The following is a 23988-nucleotide window of genomic DNA, read 5'->3' as shown; positions in this document are numbered from 1 at the left end:
CAGAGTTCTTGAAGAAAGCCGTCTGCAGAAGAAATGGCCCACGGTGTGCGAGGCCTGACTGCAATTATCTGAAGGTAAGTAGTAGGGAAGTTCCACTTCCGTTTCATTTCCGAACTTACGATTGGCCCATTGGGCCATTTATTGCCTTCTCCAGTCTTCAGGAGGCTTTCCTGAATCCTGGGGAGGGCGAAAAACAGCCTAACGGGCCTACTAGAAGTCTGGAGGCTTCAGTGAGGAATGTGCACATGCTTGGAGGGGCAGCGTTGGGGGGTTGTGTGCATGCACGTGGAAGGAGCGCATTGCATTATGGGTATGGGCACATGCACTCTGCCACACATTGAGGGGCGTACGTAAGTGCACTGGTGTGCCTTTCGTCCCCTGTCCAATTGTCTTTCCTTTCACTCCCTTATCATATATATTTTCTTTCTTTCATATATCCTCTCCTCTAAGTTCACTTTACCCTTATATATATTACTACATGTCTATTTTTCTTCCTATGTATTTGTGTATTGGACAAATGAATAAATAAAATGAAATAAATAAAATAAACATGAGTGCACCCTTTTGGCATCCGAGCCAAAAAAGGTTCTCCATCACTGTTCTAAAGTATTTTATGATTTTTTTTCCCTTTCTGGAAAGGGGGTCATTAATTTTAAATAAAATTGCTGCAGAATTGCATTCTTTTGTCCCTCAATTATCAAATAAGTTACATGCATTGAACTTTATTTTCTTTAGCATTATTAAAAATTACAGGAGAGGGTTTTATCAAAATTGGCAAGAAGGCAGATACCAAGTTACAATCTCAGCCTGACCCATGTATGTATGTATGTATGTATGTATGTATGTATGTATGTATGCATGCATGTACCTGTATATGTGTATGTATATCTCTTGCATTCAAAAAAAGAATGAGATTTGCATTTTGATGGTCTGTCCATCATCTTGTCAATATTGTGTCCCCCACAAAATACCTTTCTTCTACAGGTATATCCTTTTTTTCCCCATTGATGGTTTTCTTTCTAAAAATTTTTTGAGACAAATATACTTTTACTTGCTTGATAATCCAGAAAACAACCAAGCTACATTATAAAAGATTGGTGGGTTTTTTTAAATGCCTGGAGTCAAATATTTATTCTAGCTTTCTAAAACGGATAATCTAAAAGGAGATGGTGCATTCCTGTGTCTTAAAAAAAGTGAAATCCACTTTCAGGATTTTGGTACATTAATATTTCTCGGGGGGGGGGAGTATTGCTGATGAAGAAAGGAAAGTGAAACTAGCATAAACTTAATTAAAATGATCCTTCTCTCCCTACAGAAATCTTCTTTATGTATATCCACAGCGGTTGAATTTTGCCAACCGCTTGGCTTCAGGACGAAACATTACTATTAAGATTCAATATATGTGTGGAGAAAATCCTTCCTGTGCAATGCCGGTAAGAAAGTTCTTTGTTTTTTTGCCTGTTTAGTTTGCACAGAATTATTCAGATCTGTTTCCATACAAACGTCCGATACATTGGCTCTTCTCTGGAACAAATGCTTCCAGTTATCATTGGATAAAACCATACTTTTCCAGATTGTTGGCACTCCTTCCATTTAGGAGATTTTTTTTTGCAGTCTGGCAAGCATCAGCAAGGCCCTGGAGATTTCTCTCTTGGCTTCATGGTGCAATTCTGGAAGCAGACATTTCCAGAGGCTAAATTGCATTCCGGTGTTCAGAATTGAGAGTCCGGGCACTTTCAGGGGCTGGCCGACCTTTGCATCGGTGCCGATAACACGGCACCGACTTCCTGTTTTTGCTGGAGGTCTCGTGCAACTGCGCGAGACCTCCCAGCATGCTCCGCATGACCCTCGTGACCAGGGAAGTGAGCTGGGCGAAGCGAGTGGCCTTTTTAAAGGCCTGCAGCTGCCCAGCTCTTCCCCTTTCCTGCCTGGCTGTGAGGAAAACAGACTCCACTCAATCCAGGGTGTTTAAAGGGGTCGCCCAACTGGGGGCCGAGTAGGAATTTTTATAGTCACAGCTCAATTAAGTCTAGATTGTTTTTTGCCTACTTCACCCTGGAGGATGGGGAAGTGAATTTGGGGTTATATGGTGTGTCTGGGGCTAAATAGGTTGGTTTTTAACATTTGACTAGTTTTCTATTTGGTCACAGTTTGGCAGTAAAGGATATTAGTAGCAACTGTGTGTTCTCCCTTGGGCATCTTTTGGAGGATGATTGGCTCCCCTTTCCACAACTCAATCTGTCTACACAACCAGGGCAGTGGAGAGGGGGTGCCCTTGGGGCTCACTCACGTCATTTCTGGTTCCAGGTCATGGGGGTGAGCCTTGGCGCATGTTTGAGGCGTGGCTTACACGGCTGGGTGTAGGCTTAAGATAGCCTCGCACTGTCCTGGCAAAGAGTTACGCCCATTTAGTTGCCCAACTGTGTTGTACATAAGAACTTCCACCCCACCTCTACAGGTCTCTATGTTGATATTTTAATAAAGTGACCCTTATTACCCAGCTTTCATGTCCGTGTGTCATTCTGCATCCGACGCAATTGTAATTGTGCAATGGGTGATAGGCATATGGGGAGCAGACCCAAGCAATGCAGAATCCTGGTGGGGAAAATATGTGGGGGAAATGTTGCAGAAGCCATAACTTCACAACAGAGTTGTATGTAGCTGTTGTGGAGCCTGTTACAACTTTGAACCAGTTTAGAGACTGGTTATATCTCAAGGACCACCTGTACAATAATAAATAAATAAAAATTAGCTATGCTCTGGTAATTCATTTGCTAAAGTATTATTTTGATCAATTTTGGTTATAATTTCTATTTAACAGCAAGCTATAGAGTAAAATGTTCAATTTCATTTGATCGGAACTTTGTTTTACATACACAAACAAACATACATCCCAGGAGCTATTCACATTTATTTTAAAACCAGGTTGACCAGCTTTTTGCCACTAACAATTGAGATTTTGTGGCAAACTTTCAGTTGCAGAATCCCTGAGGATGTCTGGGTATCACAAAATATGGGTTGATGGAATATTGTCATGTCATCAGCCATTCAGTCATGTCCTACCCTCGACCACTTTATGGATCAGCATTCTCCATGCCCCTCTGTCTCTCATTAGTTCCTTCAAGTGCACCATGGTCACCTCAGTGTCAGGTGAGCCGGGGTGGTGCAGTGGTCAGAGTGCAGCACTGCAGGCTATTTCAGCTGTTAGTTGTAGTTCAGCAGTTCAAATCTCACCACCGGCTCAAGGTTGACTCAGCCTTCCATCCTTCCGAGGTGGGTAAAATGAGGACTCAGATTGTTGGGGGCAATATGCTGATTCTGTAAACTGCTTCGAGAGAGTTATAAAAGTACTATGAAGCGGTATATAAGTCTAAATCCTATACATGCTATTGCAATCTTTTAAAGTGTTCAGTCAGCACCTGCTAGACACTATAAAAGATGTTTAAAAACTAAAAGATTTATATAAAAATTGGACACTTGACCAAGCAGGGGCAATACATACCGTATTTTTCAGAATATAAAACACACCCTTTTCCTCCTTAAATGGGGAAAAACTAGGTGCTAACAATGTTCCCAGCTCCTACTGGCTTGCAAGCTCTTTCATTGTTACTCTCTGCAAAGAATTTTTTTCAAGCCCCAAAACCTAGCAGGGTTTTTTTTTCTATTGCTCTACTCACACCAAATGTTTCTTTCTAGCCCTAATCAGGTGCGAATGATGTTCCCAGCTGTTATGGGCTTGCAAGCTCTTTAATTGTTACTCTCTCCAAATAAGGGGTTCTTTTAAGCCCTAACCAGGGGATAAAATAATGTGCTGAAGCTGACCAGGTTAAGGACGCTAGCCAGATGAATATCTGATAGGCAGATTTCCCCTCCACCCTATTTTCCTTCCCCAAAACTAAGGTGTCTCTTAAAGTTCAAAAAATACGGTACCTATTCCTTTCTAAGAAGATGGATAATGACTGTTTTACAATCTGACAATTTAAAATCTGTGCTTCCATGTCACCAGTTAAAGTAATGACAATATAAAATTTACTTATTTGTTTGTTTGTTTGTTTATTTGTTTGTTTGTTTATTTATTTATTTATTTATTTTTTAGATTTGCATGCCGCCCCTCTCCGCAGACTCGGGGCGGCTAACAGCAGTAAAAAGACAATATAAACAAATCTAATATTAAAAGTAATTTTAAAAACCCCAATTTAAGGAACCAATCATACATACAGATATACCATGCATAAATTTTATAAGCCTAGGGGGAAGGGAATATCTCAATTCCCCCATGACTTACGACAGAGGTGGGTTTTAAGAAGCTTACGAAAGGCAAGGAGGGTGGGGGCAACTCTGATATCTGGGGGGAGTTGTTTCCAGAGGGTCAGGGCCGCCACAGAGAAGGCTCTTCCCCTGGGTCCCACCAAACGACATTGTTTAGTCAACGGGACCCGGAGACGGCCAACTCTGCGGGACCTAACTGGTCGCTGGGATTCGTGTATCTATTTTATGATTTTATATTTTAAAATAATGGTTGCATGACTTCAACATTATCAGAAATAAAATCAATATTGCCAATTTCAAATAATTGGCATATTCTTCCTACATCCCAAAAGTATCTTTGGATGATGGTAACTTTTTACTTTGCTTTGTTTACTGAATTATATTTTGTTGTCTAGGTCATATTTGGAAAATCTACAGGTCCAGAATTCATACAAGAAATTTACACTCCTGTAACGTATCATAACAAGTAAGGTCATTATTATTATTAACATCATCTGTATCATTAGGTCCAAATATACAGCATTTGCATAACAATGAATAGTTATAAATTCTGGGCAGAAAAGAAAGAGCTAAACCATTTATATTAAAGGTGTTTATATTCCATAATTGAAACAGTTGCTATGCATTTATTGTCTTAAAATAACAAAACCCTGGACAAGGAATTTTTTAAAATGTGAAAATTTAAGACATAGTGCTTCAGGTTACTTAAGGGTAGCATTATAATTTTTAATCAGGCATTGGCCATGCTTTTTTTGTGTGTGTCTCCCATATAAGTGTTAATTTCCTTAAGCACAGTTTTCCTTAACATTGGATGTAGTGATGTCAGAATTTGTCAATTTTGGATTTGGATTTAAAAATGTAGGAATAATTTCCATGTTAATATCATCATTAATTCAATAGTTAATTACTATTAAACCTGGTAGGACAACATTTTGCTTCCCAATTCTTACAACATAAACCTAAGCTGGTTGTGGTCTACACCAGTGGTGTCAAACGCAAGGCCCATGAGTTGGATCCAGCCCACAGGATACTTAAATTTGCCCTGCGAGGCCAGCCTGGAAATATCAAAGGACTGGTCCGTGGTGCCTCTGCTGGTCAAAATAGGCCGCAGAGCAGGGGCAGATTCTGCTTACCTGCTGCTACCGGTGCGCTGTTCACACCAGTTTTCCCATGTGTGTGTGTGTGCTCTATTTGCACAAGCGCATGCACGTCCCCAGTGTGATTTTGCTTCTTTTGCATAGGAAGCAAAAACATGCCAAAATCTCACGCGTGAGATCTACATGGGGCTACCTTTGAAAAGTGTTCGGAAACTTCAGATCGTGCAGAATGCGGCCGTGAGAGTCATCGTGGGGCTCCCTAGATTCGCCCATGTTTCTGCAACACTCTGTGGCCTGCACTGGCTGCCGATCGGTTTCCGGTCACAATTCAAAGTGTTGGTAATGACCTTTAAAGCCCTACATGGCATTGGGCCAGAATACACCCGGAACCGCCTTCTACTGCACAAATCCCAGCGGCCGATAAGGTCCCACAGAGTTGGCCTTCTCCGGGTCCCGTTGACCAAACAATGTTGTTTGGCAGGCCCCAGGGGAAGAGCCTTCTCTGTGGCGGCCCCGGCCCTCTGGAATCAACTCCCCCCAGAGATTAGAACGGCTCCCACCCTCCTTGTCTTTCGCAAATTACGCAAGACCCACCTTTATCACCAAGCATGGGGGAGTTAAGATATTCTTTCCCCCTAGGCCATTACAAGTTATGCATGGTATGTTTGTGTGTATGTTTGGTTTTACTATAAGGGTTTTTAGTTGTTTTATTAATTGGATTGTTACATGCTGTTTTTTATAATTGTTGTTAGCCGCCCCGAGTCTGCGGAGAGGGGCGGCATACAAATCCAATAAATAATAATAATAATTTTGGCAAAACTCTGTTGTTCGCAATCAGTGAAAATCAAATTTGACACCTGTGGTCTAACTGATCAAAGAAATCACATTTTATTTATCGGTAAACAACTTTTTATTTTGCATATATAAATAGAGATTTCATTTTCGTCTTGAGTTCTAGCAGCAATTCCTTGGTCTTTTCCTCAACTTGGGTTAGATCTATAAATTCTATTGCACTTCCTATTTCTTTTCATTATTTATGATCTCTGTGACAGATTTATACTATCACAAATCTTATGATATGCTATACACTAAAACTAAGAAATAGGTAAAGGAACTTGCTGTCCTTTAAGGAAAGCTGTATGTTTGCTACTCACATATCAATACAAGTATAGAGATACAGATATAGATATCTTTTCGTTTTTTAAAATACAGGTGTCCTGATTTTTATGAAGAAGTGAAAATTAAACTCCCTGCTAAACTGACAGAAAAACACCATCTGCTGTTCACATTTTACCACATCAGCTGTCAGTCAAAACAAGGATCTTCTGTAGAAACTCTTCTGGGTTATTCAGTAAGTCAGTTTTTGTTCCTTGGAAAAATGAGTTTTTCATTGTTTCTGGCAACTGGAAATATTGTAAAATTTCATTTGAGTTTAGCTTGCTTCCTGGAGTGTTCATGGACATATGCATATAATTTTTCTTGGAAGCAGTGTAAAAATTGATGCCGTTTTCTTGGCAAATGTACAAAAACAATTGGCCATTGCCTTTTTTCTAATCTAGCCTACTCCCTGGGGTTTTATGATGTCGCCCCGCAGGTGGTCCAATTCTGCTTGACTTTTAGAACCAGACACAATCTTGGTGAAGTACTGTCACATGCTGAGGACTTCTGTCCATTATACAGAAGCAAAATGGCAAAGAAGCATGCGTGAAACATAAATTGTATTGTACTGCTCAATGGGCAAATTACTTGTAATTGTCAACGGAAGCAAGCAATGGTTTGTTACTTGTGTTGCATATTTATTGCACAAATCTGTAATCTCTTACTTATTTGTCAAAGTAAAACTTGATACGTTTTGCACACATCTGTTTAATATTTATGAGTCTATATTGCACACTTTTCACAAGTGTCAGTGAAGTAACCTTTTGCGCAAAAAATAACAGGGAGCTTTGTATCACCTGAAGGACTAACAAATGTATTATTGCAAAAGCTTTAGTGGTTCGTAGTTCACTTCATCAAGTATCTTGTATTCAATATACAAGGGATTTCTGAGTATTGCATGTATTGAATAGCTACATTCATAGCAAAATATTGCATGTGGTATTTCATGGATGTTTCGCATCACAACAAACATCTATACGTAATGTCACATTTTGTGTGTCAGTCAAAGTTTTATTTATTTATTTAACTTTATTTAACTTTATTTATTTAACTTAAATTCTGTCTGAAGTTATTTATTCTGCCACAGATCACCTATATATCTCATAGTTTGCACTACAGTGGTACCTCGGTTCTCGACCACAATTCGTTCTAGAAGTGTGGTCGAGAACCGATTTGGTTGAGAACCAAAACAATTTAAGATAAATTCCCCTCTTCAGTTGTCTCTCCCTCTAGCTTACCTGCTTCTGTCCCCATGTCTCTCTCTCTCTCTGTAGCTTGCTGGCTTCCATCTTCAGCTCTCTCACTCGCCCGCTTCTGTCCCTGGATCTCTCTCTCTCTCTGTGTAGCTTGCCGGCTTCTGTCTTCAGCTCTCTCGAGTGTTCGAGTTCCAAAGTTTCTTTAATTTCCTTTCGAGTTCCAAAAGTTTCTTTAATTTCCTGGTCGAATACCAATTTTTTTGAACTGAGAAGCGTTCGAAAACCGAGATACCACTGTATATATAACATCTACATTGGATGTTTATATATACATTTGCACTGGATGTATATATATATATATAACCCAGCCATAAAAACAGAAACTAGACTCAGAACACATATTGCAAAACAATCAAGTAGCCTGCAAGCTCCAACTACTCAGGATATCACGGCTAATCAACAACCATTAACTAATCAGCATACTTCAGCTACATCAACGACCCCAGATGTTTCCCCACTGACTCACCAGGAAGTTTCTACCCAGCAGGCAATTGCTGAGCCATCAAACCACACCCAGCCACCAGTATTTATAGAAGGAAGGCAGCTCAGGTCTCGCAGTGTTCGCCTTAGAACAAGGACAGAAACACCAGCCTGAAGATGATGAGTGAGACCTCATCGAAACGTCGCCAGTTTGGAGGCAGAAATGCCAGTACAGTGCTCCCTCGATTTTCGCGGGTTCGAACTTTGCAGAAAGTCTATACCATGGTTTTTAAAAAATATTAATTAAAAAATACTTTGCGGGTTTTTTCCCTATACCACGATTTTTCCCACCCGATGACGTCATATGTCATCACCAAACTTTCGTCTGCATTTAATAAATATTTTTTTAAATAAACTTTAATAAATAAACATGGTGAGTAATAATCTGAATGGTTGCTAAGGGAATGGAAAAATGCAATTTAGGGAAGGCTTGTGATACTGTTCATAGCCAAAAATAGTGTATTTACTTCCACATCTCTACTTTGCGGAAATTCAACTTTCGCAGGCGGTCTCAGAACGCATCCCCCGCGAAAAGTGAGGGAACACTGTAATTGCATTTGAATGCCAATAATAAAACTGATAGACAATTAAAAAATCTTTGCAAGAACGAATGTGGAAAGAAACAGATTTCAGTTGATTTCTGATCCATTTTCTTGGAATGTAATAAAGCCTTATCAATCGTTCATACAGTAACGATGTAAATCTTTCTCTTGTCATCTGTTTCAGTGGCTGCCAATTCTGGTAAATGATCAGCTTCAAACAGGACATTATTGCCTGCCTGTTGCTTTGGATAAACTGCCTGCCAACTATTCAATGCACTCAGCAGAGGTAATGAGGAAGAGTACCAAGAATCATTTTGCCCAAGGAAAACATTCCTCCCCCCCCCCAATATTATAACATTTGCCTTCCTTAAATGGAAGAACATATACAGAGGCATGTGATTTAAAGACACAAAGTTACATCGTAGAATAGTGGTTCTCAATGATTATTGTTTTAAAGCAGTTGTAATTATCAATATTTATTATATTAGAAATTAAAATGGGGAATTTTGAAAATGTGTACTGTATTTGTTTTTTATACAGCCACCATTCTAGGTGCCCCCAGACGACACATTTTGAAAACTGCTGTCTAATAATATTTAAATAACAAAGAATCATTGGAATGGAATCTGATTCTGTAATGGGAAATGTGAACAGTTTTATTTACAGCCATTGTAATTTCCAGTAATGAACTGGGTATTTATTTTGAATAAAATTTAATAAAATTTTGAATAAAATTCAAAACATTTAGTGGTAATTCTCCATTTGGTTTATTTGGTTACATGTGAGATATTTTTGAATTACTCATTTGTTCCTTTGGGCTGGTGAACTAGCCACAGATCATTATAATAAAGAAGAATGATGGAAATTGACTTATTTTGCGAGAAGAAGATTTTGAAAGGGTGCCATATTGGGGAAGATCCCATAACTGTATGAATGTAATAACCTGGAAATGTTCTGAGTTGAAGTGGCACCTGTTAAAATGTTAACTGTAAATATTTTGTGTTTAGTACAAAAAGACTCAACACCAAGTGAACTTAAATGTGAATTCACATTTATTGTCATCACATATGTTTTGACCACCAATTTTGTCTTTCATATAGAAAGTTCCTCCACAGTCTCCTCCTATTAAATGGGTGGAAGGACACAAGGGAGTATTTAACATAGAAGTGCAAGGCATATCATCAGTTCATACCCAGGTAAGAAATTCGGGGAGGGGGTTCCCATTCATGCAAAAATGAGTATGTTCAATGTTCACAAAACTGAGGTTATCAAAATATTTTAAAAAGCCTGAGTAGCTTAACTATTGTCTTTCTAGTTAAACCGCAAAAAAGTTGAGATGGAATGACAATGTCTTGTATAAATGTGTAATTTCATGATTTTTTTAGGTTAGGGTGTATAATCTCACTGCATATCAAATTGAGCAATCAGAGCAACTTCCTAGGTAAAAGTGGTTTCATAAGTTTTAATTAAATTCACATCTTAAAAAAGTAGAAGGAAATGTCCAGTATGCCTGGTACCTAAGTGGTCTAAACAGCCAGCAAAGATTTATACCCCTCTTTGGTGGCTTCTTCGTAGGTTTAAAATAATTTATTTCAATTACTAAATGACTGGGACTAATATTAGTTATGCCAGAGTTATGTCAAAGAGGTCCAAGTGTAATTGAAGAACTAAAACATTTTTTTTCTAATTTTGTTCAATTTGAAGATTATTTTTTTCCCCCATGGACATTTTTTCTCTCTGAAACATTCCTTTCTGTACCTCTTTTAATCTTGCTTAAGTAAAATACTGATATTCACCGAGTTTAATAGTGTTCCTTGATATGCTGTATACAAGTATATATGAAAATAAGCTTGCAAGTTGATTTAGAGAACCAGAGTTTTTGCAAAAAGAAAAAAGAATAATAACATTGGCCTTCAAATATTGACATTCTTTCACGTTTCAAAATAAAGCATCTAAGATTACAGTTCTTTTTAAAAATTACACAAGTTTAGTGAGATGGCTTATAATAGTATTGGATTTTTAAAATATTGTTAATTAAAAAACATTAATTCTTAGGCTAGCTACATCAAGATTGGGAAGACTTTAAAATTTGGCTACTGCAAGACCTGAAGATTTAAACTACACTGCTCAAAAAAATAAAGGGAACATTCAAAGAACTCATACTAGATCTGAATGAATGAAATGTTCTCATTGTATACTTTGTTCTGTACAAAGTTGAATGTGCTGACAACATGTGAAATTTATTGTCAATTAGTGTTGCTTCCTAAGTGGACATAAGTTTGATTTCATTTCATTTCACAGAAGTTTAATTTACTTGGAGTTATATTGAGTTGTGTAAGTGTTCCCTTTATTTTTTTTGTGCAGTATATTTTAACTATGCATTTAACTGGGGGAAAAACCACCACATGTTTCCTTTTTCCACTTAGGTAAATATGTGACAGGAGCAATTCAGGTTCTGCAAGCATTACACATCATTCATACTTTTGGGGGGTTCTGTTTATAGGACAATCACCTGGAGAAATTCTTCATCCTGTGCCATGCACTTGAATGCCAAGTTACTTTTCCCATCCGAGTCTTGAATGAGAAAATCGCAGAAGGCAATCTGGAACATGAGTTGAAACTCAGCATTATTTGCTTGAATTCTTCGCGCCTTGAACCTCTGGTGCATTTTTTACACTTGGTGTTGGATAAACTGTTCCAGTTATCTGTCCAGCCCATGCTTATATCTGGCCAGACAGGTATGAAACATTGCTATTGATTTCAGGACTCATAAATCTTGTGTTATTTGGAATGGTTTTTTTTTAAAAAATGAAGTATGTTCTTCTTCAGATCAAGCAAGATTGATATAAAAAAGATCAACTATTCATCTATCTCATAGAAATCAGAATTGAAACTGCATAAAATTTCTTCCTAGATTGATAGACCTCTCTGTCACACCAGAGATAATTTTGCTTCCTTTTATGCAGATTTCATGAATAAAGTCATTGCTTTGAATACAGATTCAGGTTGAGTAGACTGATCAGTGGATCTACCCTAAGTCAGACTGAATCTGAATTTAATGAATGGGTTATCCATATTGTGTTTTCGTTCTGTTTTCCATCCATTACTTCTTGAGGAATGCCATATAAAGGCATTTTTAATGATATGGATATTTTGTTTACTTCTATTTTATTTAAGGACTATGTGGCTTTGAAGTGTAAATGTTTTACATATTCATTAATTTTAAATTAAATATGGAGTACTTTATTCTCAAATCATTTTACATTTCCCAGTGCCAAATTGCGATGAAATAAGTTGAAATTCAGAAATGTTCTTAGAAAGTCTACATAAATGAGTCAATGTTTACATATATACTCAACCAGGAAAATTATTTTGTTGTTTCCAGCCAACTTCTCCCAGTATGCCTTTGAGTCAGCGGTGGCAATAGTGAATAGCCTCCACAACAGTAAAGATCTGAGCCAGGACCAACATGGGCGAAACTGTCTCCTAGCATCATACGTATACTACGTGTTCCGTCTTCCTGAAGTTCAGAGAGATTTTATCAAACTAGGTATGGTTGAAGCCTGTTATTATCTATACTTACAGGTAGAAAATTGGTGTTTATTTACACTTGTTTACAGGTGGAGTTTATGAATATTTATGAAAGTTTATGAAATATTTATAAATAAATATTTATTTTATTAAAAATATGCATGAAAGTTTATGAAAATCCTGCACCTGTCAACAGTGGTGTCCCTCAAGGCAGCGTTCTAGGACCAACACTCTTCATACTATACATAAATGACCTTTGCGATCATATTATAAGCAACTGCGTTCTAATCACTGATGACTAGAGTACTACTACTCTACAAAAAGACCTTGACTATGTATCAGAAAGGTCAAACAATTAGATTCTTCCTATCTCAAAAAACAAATTCTCTGTCTTACACATGGGCAAAAAAAAATCAGAACCCAAAATATAAGCTCGGAGGACACGACCTTGTAGATGACCCTCACCCTGTGAAGGACCTTGGAGTACTCATATCTAATGATCTAAGTGCCAGAGCCCACTTTAATAACATGGGTAAAAAGGCACTAAGACTTGTTAACCTAATCTTGCCATATCTTCTTCTCTGGCAACATTACATTGTTAACCAGAGCATACAAAACACTCACCATTTCATTTCTCTAATATAGCTCACCCATCTGGAACCTGCACTTCATATCAGACATTAATACAATTTGGGCTTAGATAAATTTAATGCTGCCTTTGGTGTGACCTAAGCATAGTTCATAAAATGGTCTGCAACAATGTCCTACCTGTCATTGACTTCTTCAGCTTCAACCGCAACAATACACGAGCACACAATACAGTAGATATAAACTTAATGTAATCCACTCCAAACTCGATTGCGGAAAATATGATTTCAGCAACAGAGTAATCAATGTACTACCTGATTCTGTGGTTTCATCCCCCAACTCCAAAAACTTTAACCTTAGACTGTGTACTGATGATCTCACCCCATTCCTAAGAGGTCTGTAAGGGGTGTGCATAAGCGCACCATTGTGCCTACACCTGTGTTTTATTGTTCTCATTTATCTGTATTTACTCTGTATATGTTTATGTTTATACATATACCTGCTATCTTGTATATGTAAATATTTTCTCATATTTAAGCTCCAGTGGCTCCTATGGGCCTAAGGTTGTGTATGTCACTGAGATATTTCAAGTGAAAAGTAGGAAGATAAAAAAACCACAGGATATTCAGGACACCTGGCTTAGCCAGCCTCCCCCTATCAAGTGTATTTTGTGCTGCCCTTAGTCTGATTTGAAAATTAACTGAGCAAAACACCATCTGTTGAGGTCTGTGGTTTAGAAAGATGCAGAAATAAGAGAAAGGAGCATCAGACATTGGAGATCTCCTTTAGCTTTACCTCCAAATATTCTGGGAAACAGTCAAGCTTGCACTAGATTATTAATTGAGGATATGGTATCTTGTGACCAGGCAAACAAATATTATCACTAATATCTTAAATGAAATCATTTTTAATCAAGGAATTTAAGTCAAATTGTTACCGATTATTTAATTTGTCATGTGCTCAGCATAGCAGTTACTATTTAAGTAGAGGAAAATATCAGAAGTATAAGGCCTTAGTAAGGCCACACTTGGAATACTCTATTCAGTTTTGGTCGCCACGATGCAAAAAGGATATTGAGACTCTAGAAAAAGTGTAGAGAAGAGCAACAAAGATGATTAGGGGACTGGAGGCTAAAACATATGAAGAATGGTTGCAGGAACCTGGGCATGGGTAGTTTAATGAAAAGGACCAGGAGAGACATGTTAGCAGTGTTCCAATATCTCAGGGGTTGACACAAAGAAGGAATCAACCTATTCTCCAAAACGCCTGAGGATAGAACAAGAAGCAAAGGGTGGAAACTAAACAAGGAGAGAAGTAATGTAGAACTAAGGAGAAATTTCCCGACAGTCAGAACGGTTGATCAGTGGAACAGCTTGCCTCCAGAAGATGTGAATGCCCCAACACTGGAAGTTTTTAAGCAGATGTTGGATAACCATCTGTCTGAAGTAATGTAGGGTTTCCTGGATAAGCAGGGGGTTGGACTAGAAGACCTCCAAGATATCTTCCAACTCTGTTGTTGTTGTTGTTGTTGTTAAGTTAAAACTGGTGGAAGTCTATACTCTAGGTAAGGGATCCTCAAACTTCAGCCCACCAAAGCCATTAATCCAGCCCACACGGGACCATGATGTCGCCCTGCCTACATTTTATTTTTATTTATTTTATTTATTTATTTATTTTGTCCAATACACAATGAGAGTTTTAGTCGGTGTATATATATATACACCGAATATATATATTCTAATAATTATGAATTTGGAATTTTGAAATTTGGAAACCAGCCTTAAACAAAAAACACTTCATAAAAATCACCATGTCAATCCTTCTAATAATTATGATTACACCAACCAATCAGATCACTGAAACTTAATCACCCAATCTATTTGCTACATTCAAACCAAATCTCCACCCCCACACTATATACTAGGAAGAAATGACAGTTGCAAACATTCCATTTTACAACAGCACGAAGCTTGGAAACTTCAGCCTGATGATGGTGAATGTGATTTCACCGAAACGTCGCATAAACATGCAAAATATTACACAGGGCAAAACCCGAACTCAGAACAATCTACATATATATATATATATTTGTTTTTGTAAATTTTCACGGGTATATGTATGTAGATTGTTCTGAGTTCTGTATATATATATATACAGTGGTCCCCCGCGTTTTGCGATCTCGATCATTGCGAAACGCTATATTGCGATTTTTCAACCTGGAAGTAAAAACACCATCTGCGCATGCGTGCCCTTTTTTCTATGGCCACGCATGCGTAGATGGCGCCGGGCAGATCAGCTGCTGGGCGGCTTCCCTGGGTCTTCCCCCTCTTGCTGGCGGGAGGGCGAGAAGCCCCTCCCCAGCACCCGCTCGCCCGCCGTTCGCCGCTCGCCCGCCCTTCGCCCGGCCACCCACCGTTCGCTCGCTGCTCGCCCGGCCACCCGGGTTCGGGGGGGTGCTGGCAAGCCCCCCATGCCGGCGGCGATGTTTTAAAACAGCCGCGCGGCTTCCCAACTGAGTCCCGAAGCCAAACGTCAAAGGCGAACTTCCGCGTTTGGCTTCGGGACTCAGTGGGGAAGCCGCGCGGCTGTTTTAAAACGTCGCCGCCGGCATGGGGGGCTTGCCAGCACCCCCCGGACCCCCAACCCGAGTTTTGGGGGCTGCTAGGAAGCCCCCCATGCCGGCGGCGACGTTTTAAAACAGCCGCGCGGCTTCCCAACTGAGTCCCGAAGCCAAACGTCAAAGGCGAACTTCCGGAAGTTCGCTTCAGGACTCAGCTGGGAAGCGGTGCGAGCGAACGGCGTGGGCGGGCGAAGGGCGCGCGGGCAGGCAGGCGGCGGACAAGCGGTGGGCGGACAAGCGGCGGGCGCAGGCAGCAGCGAGGAGTTTGCGTGGGCAGCGGGGAAACCCCAATCTTCGGCTCCTCGCTGCTGCGGCGGAAGTAAAAACACCATCTGCGCATGCGCAGATGGTGTTTTTACTTCCGCACCGCTACTTCGCGAAAAACCGATCATTGCGAGGGGTCCTGGAATGGAACCCTCGCGATAATCGGGGGACCACTGTATATATATATATATATATACATACACATACATATATATATATACACACACACAGTAAAATACATGATGAAGGTTGTAGAGGAGATACTCATAGTAAAATATATCTATGAAATAATAGAAAAGAAGACATAGTAATAGAACATATCAATGAAAGAATAGAAGAAGAGATATAGGAATAGAAGAAAGGTATAGGAGATATAGGAGAGCAATAGGACAGGGGACGGAAGGCACTCTAGTGCACTTATACTCATAGATAATCTAAGGGTAAAGTGTTGGGGGTTTGGGGATGACACTAATGAGTTCCACGCTTCGACAACTCGGTTACTGAAGTCATATTTTTTACAGTCAAGTTTGGAGCGGTTAATATTAAGTTTAAATCTGTTGTGTGCTCTTGTGTTGTTGTGGTTGAAGCTGAAGTAGTCGCCACACTCATGCTGGTTCCCACCTTTCAGCTAAGTGGAAGATAAGGCCAACATTTTTGGTTGGCAGAATGCTACTGGAGGCTACTAAGCCGGTGAAAAACGGGACACACGGAGGCCTCCTGGGATCTCCACTCACACTATTTTTTACTTCCCCCACCTCCAGAAGCACTCTGCTAAACTGGCAGAGTGTTGCAAGAGAACTGGATTGGAGGAAGAGGGCCGCCTGCTCACCCACCCGCCAGCCAAACTAGTCTTCAAGTTTCAAGGGGCAAGGACCATCAAGTGGCCCCCTGTTTAAAAAGTTTGAGGACTCCTGTTCTAGGCCAAGAATTCATTTCCTTTTGGGTGAACTACAATTGACAGTCTCCTCTTAAAGTACTGTATCTTGCAGGAAATGATTCTCATAATATCAAAAATAAAAGCCTTAAACCTGACTAGACTTCTCCAAATAAAAATCGGGTGAAAATTGTTCCGTCAGACCATAAAGAATGGCTTCAAGCAGAGCCATAAATGGGCATCAGCAGGGCTGGAATGGGAGGCAGAACTGCAGACTGACCCTCTTCTTGTACATCAATATACATTATAAGGGGATAAGGATTGGATCCTTGATTGCACCCATCATTTTAGTCTTCTTCAAGCCTATGTAAGAATCTAAACCTTGATTTCACTGTAATTAGTGCTTGTATTTGGTTGCAACCAGGAATATAGTATTAGCAGACAATTGTTGCTAAATCTTGGCACTTTGCTGACTAAGATATGGGTTTGCGTATCTAAACTATGAAAAACCAGGCCCTGTCTGTAATTGATTGAAGTAAGCAATTCAATGCTGTGCAGTGCAATGAAATGAAATGAAAAACTTTTTTATTTTTAATTTTTGAATACAAGGTTTTTCTTTCTTTGAAGAAAGAACTTTTTTTCATTGAAAATGTTTTTCACTTTTTAAATTAGAAGCAATTCATAGTGCTCACATTTTAACTCAACTTGGAGAAAAATTTACTTGTTTATGGCCCTTATATAAAATGAATCTGGCTAATCTTTTGACTTGATTGTTGCAATGTTGCTGTTACTTCTGCAAAAACATTGCAATGATTATGAGCCTTGTGCTGAAATGTAGAATACAGTGGGATGGTGGATTTGCTCAGGAGCGGAAACATATTAGCTTACAGGGATAGGATGGAACATTTCCCTGAAGAAAAAAGGGCAAATTATCACTTTTGGGACTCACAGTATGGTTTTTTTTTATTTTAAAAAACAACAACAACCAATGGGCAGCATAATGTCTTTTTCTTGGCAGGTACAAGTGGAAGCACAAATCTTCCTGAATCTCGTTATTATACCTATGGCCGTACGGCTGCTGTCTCAGTGGGATCTCGACTCTTGCAAAGTCGGGCAACAAGCTGTAGCAATCCAGATATTGCTGGGATCCAGCATACTCCCGATGAAGAAGTGAAAAGCATCATGTCCTCAAAGGTAAGAGAGGATCATACAATTCTGGACCGCTAAAAATACTGTAAGGTTGTTTATTCAATAAAACCTCAAATGTTTGGAGTTCTGTTTGGTGGAGCTTGGATGCAATGGACAAAATCTTAGGTTGGGTTTTAACCAGAGGTGGGCTGCTAAGGTGGAACGGTGACGCGTGCTCAGCCCCATGACTCGTTCCTGTGGCGCCCTGTGTGTGTCGGCACGCGATTTCACTACCTGCCAATGTGCAGTAGCAGAATTGCGCTGGACTCCGATAGCACTCAGAGCCACGGGAGCGAGCACACGTCACTGTTCCACCTTAGCAGCCCACCTCTTACCCCCTAATAATAAAAACCTCTATTGTTTGGTGTCTTGGTCTGAATTATTTTCACAAAGGTATGGAATTTATGTAAATCATAAATCATAATTCCATATACATTCTATATCAAATATGTACATTCATACATTTATGTAAGTTAAATACGGTACACATAAATTCATATTCGGTAGACAGTGGGCTTTAATAACAAAAGCACTTAGACTTATATACAGCTTCATAGTGCTTTACCACAGTTTACAATGGCAGCCTATTGCCACCAGCACTCTGGCTTCCAGTTTTACTGTCCTTGGATGATGGAAGGCTGAGTCAACCTTGAGCTGGTCAGGATCCAAACTCTTGATTGAGGGCAGAGTTAGCCTGCAATACTGCATTCTAATCCCTGCACCACCATGGCTCATTTAATGGAAAGAGCTTTCCACATTTCTGTTAAATTCACATTTAATGCAAATATTTTTCTTTCTTGCATCTCAATTGAGATTGTCTGACTAACATTTGGCAAGCTAGACATGTTAACATAAATGGTTTTGGATAGCCGAGGGGCTAGAATAATTCCTATATGTGGTGGTCAGTTCTTTTTTAAAAGTGTTGGCAATATATTTTTTATCATGTACAAGATTTTAAAAATGAAGATGAGGAGAAGAAATGGAGATTAAATCTAAAGTTAGGGATCTTACAAAATAACAAGGAAGAAAATACTGCAATTAGTTTCACCCTGAATGCTGTTATGAAAGTTTATGTGGTTTTCATATAATTTTTTTCACAATATTTTTATGCCATTATTTGGGATAAAAGTTAATAAACAACCATCACAGAAGTTTGTATTATTGAATCTGAATGTTAGCTTTCAACTACTGCACTGTTAAAATTATTTTAAACTAATGAATTGTCTAGGGTGCAAATTACATATAGTGAAATACACTTGCCCTTTAAGTGCATCAAAATAATTGCTTTGGGTGTTAATCATGGTTCTGATTCTCATTTAACATTTTTAATATAAAAAGAGCTTTTCTATATCCTTGTGATAGAGAAGAAATGTTTGTATTTCTTCCATTTTTATTGCAATGTAAATGTTTGAATAGGTATAATACAATATATGTACAGTGGTACCTCGGTTCTCGACCACAATCCGTTCCAGAAGTGTGGTTGAGAACCGATTTGGTTGAGAACCGAATTAATTTATCCCATAGGAAATAATGGAAATGGATTTAATTGGTTCCCAGCCCACTGACTTGCTGGGAACCAATTAAATCTACAGTATTTCCTCTATTTCCTATGGGATAAGGATCTGAGGGGACGGGGTGAGAGGGAATGGGAGTCGGAATCCCGACACGCCCCTCCTGGCCGCCCTCTTAACAGCCTCCCAGTCTCTACCTTGTAACTGCTCCAAACTGCAGGAAGGGTAGGGCTGGCTTTCCTCAGCGGTTCAGTTCGGTACCTCCAGGCAGCTGCACCAACTTTTTCCTTCCCGGCAGTGACGTCTCCGGCGGCTTACCTTCATCACATGACGTTCCTGACGCTGCTCCTCCTCAAAGGGAAGCTGCCGGAGCCGCCGCCGCCGGGAAGGAAAAAGTTGGTGCAGCTGCCTGGAGGTACCGAACTGAACCGCTGAGGAAAGGAGCCCCACGAAGCTGCCGGTATTGCAGCCAGCCCTACCCTTCCTGCAGCTTGGAGCAGTTACAAGGTAGAGACTGGGAGGCTGTTAAGAGGGCGGCCAGGAGGGGTGTGTCGGGATTCCGACTCCCATTCCCTCTGACCTCGTCCCCTCAGATCTTGCATTTCGGATAGTAAACAAAATTTTCTGTTCAGTATCCGAATTTTTGTTTGGATACCGAAGCAAATTTTTGCAGAAAATTTTGTTTGAAATCCGAAATGTATGAAAACCGAGGCGTTTGAGAACCGAGGTACCACTGTATATAGTACTAAATTGGAATATTTGGGATCAGTCATGTGTTTAATTTAGTTGGAAAAAAATGTAACAACATATTCATTGAATACTTCATGCATAGCTTTCCTTCCTTCCTTCCTTCCTTCCTTCCTTCCTTCCTTCCTTCCTTCCTTCCTTCCTTCCTTCCTTCCTTCCTTCACTGGTCTAGTAATTCTTTTTCTGTATGGTTTCTGATCATTTTCTCCAGGTTGCAGAACGGAACTACAGCCGTGTGTCTTTCTATAGTGAATCCAACAGTGATATGTCCAGTCCCCGCGCAAGCGGTCACCTACCCAAACAAAAGGTAGACTGCCACATAATGCCAAATTGCTTGTTGATAGACACTCTACACTCTATTACAAATATGCCATTTTTCAATTCTCACTCTGAAATGCCTAGGCTCCAAATTTATTTTAAATTTCTCAGGGGGGAAAAAAGGACCTATAAGTATTAACACCTGGTGATCTAAAATATTTGTCAACTCTAGGACTAGAGCTAGGTTGCTTCAAGGACCCTTTTGCATTGGGTTAAAATGTGAAGCTGAAAAGTCAACTAACATTTCAGACATATTTACTGAAATTTAAACATCAGTGATTATAAAGGAATTTTGTCTGAGTAGATACAAATGGGATAATTGAACTCAGGTAGTCCTCAACGTACAGCCATAATTGAGCCCAAACTTTCTGTTTTTAAGTGAGATATTTATTGAGTGAATTTTGCCCCATTTTACAACCTTCTTTGTCACAGTTAAGTGAATCACTGCAGTTGATAAGTTAGTAACAAAGTTGTTAAGTCTATCTGACTTTCTCTTTGACTTTGCTTGTCGGCCACAAAATGTGATCACATGACTCTGGGACATGCAACCGTCATAAATATTAACCAGTTAAGAGGGGGGCATGGGCAAACTTCCCCATGCTCCGCGGTGGATTCCAATACCCATGCCGCTTGGGGGACCTGGTTTGGTCAGAACCAGGTTGGAACCACCCTGGGGGGGGGGGGGGGTTTAAAAAAAAGGACATACTGTCAGGTTTCCTGGAAGGGGTGGCAAATCCCCCGCAGAGCAGGCAAAGTGCTCCCAATCAGCAGCACTGGGAAACGACTCATCATCCTAACTGCAGCAGTCGCAATTGGCTGGAATGATAGTTTTTAAAGATTGGAAGTCATCTGGGAAAGAAGATCAAAGATTAAGTGCTAGAGAGAAGAATTGAAACTGAAGTTTGCGAGTTACACTGCCAAAGTGAAGCTTTGGGATTTTTTTAAGTGAAAAAAAGGAACAAAAAGACAGAAAGGGGGCTAAGCAGCTATTAAGGAAATAGAAGACTAATAGAAGATCATTGAAAAAACATTTTAAAGGAGCGATAACTAAAGCCCAATTTAGAGAATTTGGAGATTTAGTGAAGTTTTTTAAATGGCTGGACTCTATGCATTTGGAATGTATTTGAAGTACATCTAAGTATATTGCTGAATGGGAAAGATGGAACTGTGGGATCAATAACGAGGGACACCTGCTGGATGGAACTATTATAATTATGGAAGACTTGGTAGTTATCTGAACAACTGCTGACCTTGAGTATTGTTTTAGAACTGTCTGAGAAAATATGAAATAGTGGACAATTTGTTTTTGTCTTAAAGTACATTGTCTCTACCTGTTCGGATTGAAATTAATTTAGAATGAAGTTGGAAGGATTAAAGGCCTAAAATGGACATTATACTTCAAGGAAGACAATTAAAACAGGCTGTGAAATAGAAATCTGTTGACTGCTGGACTGGTTTAAAAGATTTGTGAATTGTGACTTTGTAACTTTGACAAGACTCTAAGGACATTGTAAATCTCCTTAAAGATTTCTGTAATGATTTAAAAAGATCCTTCCTGGAGTTTGCAGATGGAGTGAAAAAAGAAAGTATTAAAAGACAATAAAGATTTTGAAAATATAATAACAAGGAATGAAAATGGAGTGAACACAGAAAAGAGAAAGGAACAGAAGAAGCAGTGCATGTGGAAAAAGATGAGTAGATTCACAGCAAAATCTATAGTGAGAAAAAAGAGTATTGGAAATGGACTGATGTAACGATTTTATTGAAATGCATGATAATTATGATGATTACACTGAGCTTAACAGTGTCAACAAGAGAAGAAGACAATGATATAAACATTTGATAATACAAACTAAAATGAAGGGAAAAATAGGGAGAAGTGATTAAAAGGAGCAGAAAGAAGATTGATATTAATAATAACTAAAAAGAGGAAAAAAGAGAGAGGGAAAGAAGTAGAGGGTGCAAAGGTAGAGGGGGGAAAAGAAAAAAAAGAGAAGCTGGAAGTTTCAAGAAAATGGATGAATGTTTTATATATATAATTTAGTACATTTGTGAATATATTTGATTATGATTGTTATTTGAGTATTTGATTATTATTTGATTACCTTAAAATGATTTCTTTTTTTTACATAATGAATTTTGGAAATTTGGGATTCTGAATGATTAATATCTATTTGAAAATATAATTGATGATAAAAATTAATATGGATACTGTTAATCTTTAAATAACTGCAAGGCGTCTAATTTCATTCTTACTAAAACTAAAGGCTTCTATGGTACTTTATGTGACAGTCTCCTTTTGTTCATATTACATTGTAGACTTCAGCTTCATTAACTTAAAATGAATTAAAACATAACTGCATGCTACAAAAGATTTAGATCTTCATTCTGGACCACCTATGTGTTGGTCATATGTGCAATTATCACTAATTCTTACTAATTTTTCTTGGAAAAAAATTACTACTGATACAGTACTATAAAGTTTATTAGGCTTTGCTAATTAATTCTTTTCCAAGGTTGCCTTATGGCACTAGTTCTGCCATTGCAAAATGTATGATAGCTAGAATAGTCAACCTTTTTTTCATCAGTTCTTCGGCTGTTATTTTTGGTCAGTCTTTAGGGTTTGGTGGGGTTTTTTGGTCACTAACAGCTTATTGTGTGCTTTCTTAAAGTTTAGCTGCCTTTGTGTGTGTTCAGGAACTAATACGAAAAGATTTCCTTTTGGATCTCCTCCTTTTAGAGTTTTGCTTTGAAATTAACCTTGAAAATTAATTGGCATTCACATTTTGGTTTTAATATACTACATAGCATTTTCATGAAGAGATCGCACTTCAGATGGTGGTCAGCGCAGGCATGGTGAGAGAATCAGTCTTCAAGTATTCTTGGTTCTTCTTTGAATTGCTGGTAAGATTTTGTATCGTCCTTTTATTTTCAGTAAAGGAAATTACAGTATATAATTTGATGTTCAACTCGAATAAAATAGAACAAATATTTCAGCATTTAATTCCTTTCTGTCACTAGGGAACATGATTCCTAAGCAAACAATAAATGTCCACAATATATTCAGGAGAGAAGTTATGAAATGGGAATAACTTTCAAGGAAGTAATAGTATAGTTCTAGTCAATTAAAATAAAATTTTAATTCTGGGTTATTAGTCTAATTGACATATCCATCAAATCCATCAAATACACACACAAAAATTAACTGGCTGAAAGGAACTATTTGTTTAGTAAGGGAAAAATTATCCCTAAAATAAATATACATATGCATGTTTAAAAAATTAATCTGTTTAGAGTTGATCAGTGTCACATCAAATACATTAATCATATGTGACTCTGCAGAACACTGGAAGCATTTTATTGATATTCTAATTTTGTAATCATGAGCAGCAGAGAGGACAACCCCTAATGTTGGGTCCTAGAAGGTCCCAGTGGATAAATTGCATTTTTAAAAATCATGTATAAGTAAAGGTAGGAAATGTATATACAGTGTTCCCTCGATTTTCACGGGGGATGCGTTCCGAGACCACCCGCGAAAGTCGAAT

General features: G+C 38.8%; 1 protein-coding gene across 1 annotated transcript in view; it reads left to right on the top strand.

Moving 5' to 3' along the window:
* DOCK8 (dedicator of cytokinesis 8) overlaps window positions 1-23988 on the top strand; it is a 124196-nt gene that overhangs the window by 51820 nt on the left and 48388 nt on the right. The window contains exons 15-24 of the mRNA XM_070742627.1: window positions 1316-1433; window positions 4665-4735; window positions 6579-6717; window positions 8987-9088; window positions 9903-9998; window positions 11306-11540; window positions 12188-12352; window positions 17698-17873; window positions 20337-20432; window positions 23252-23347. Of these exons, the coding sequence (XP_070598728.1) occupies window positions 1316-1433; window positions 4665-4735; window positions 6579-6717; window positions 8987-9088; window positions 9903-9998; window positions 11306-11540; window positions 12188-12352; window positions 17698-17873; window positions 20337-20432; window positions 23252-23347 (1294 nt within the window). The remainder of the gene's footprint in view (window positions 1-1315; window positions 1434-4664; window positions 4736-6578; window positions 6718-8986; window positions 9089-9902; window positions 9999-11305; window positions 11541-12187; window positions 12353-17697; window positions 17874-20336; window positions 20433-23251; window positions 23348-23988) is intronic.

The sequence above is a fragment of the Erythrolamprus reginae genome, chromosome 2 (assembly GCF_031021105.1).
Source record: "Erythrolamprus reginae isolate rEryReg1 chromosome 2, rEryReg1.hap1, whole genome shotgun sequence".
Lineage (NCBI taxonomy): Eukaryota > Metazoa > Chordata > Lepidosauria > Squamata > Dipsadidae > Erythrolamprus > Erythrolamprus reginae.
Note: the sequence above shows the minus strand (reverse complement) of the source record. Positions and strands in the feature narration are given on the sequence as shown.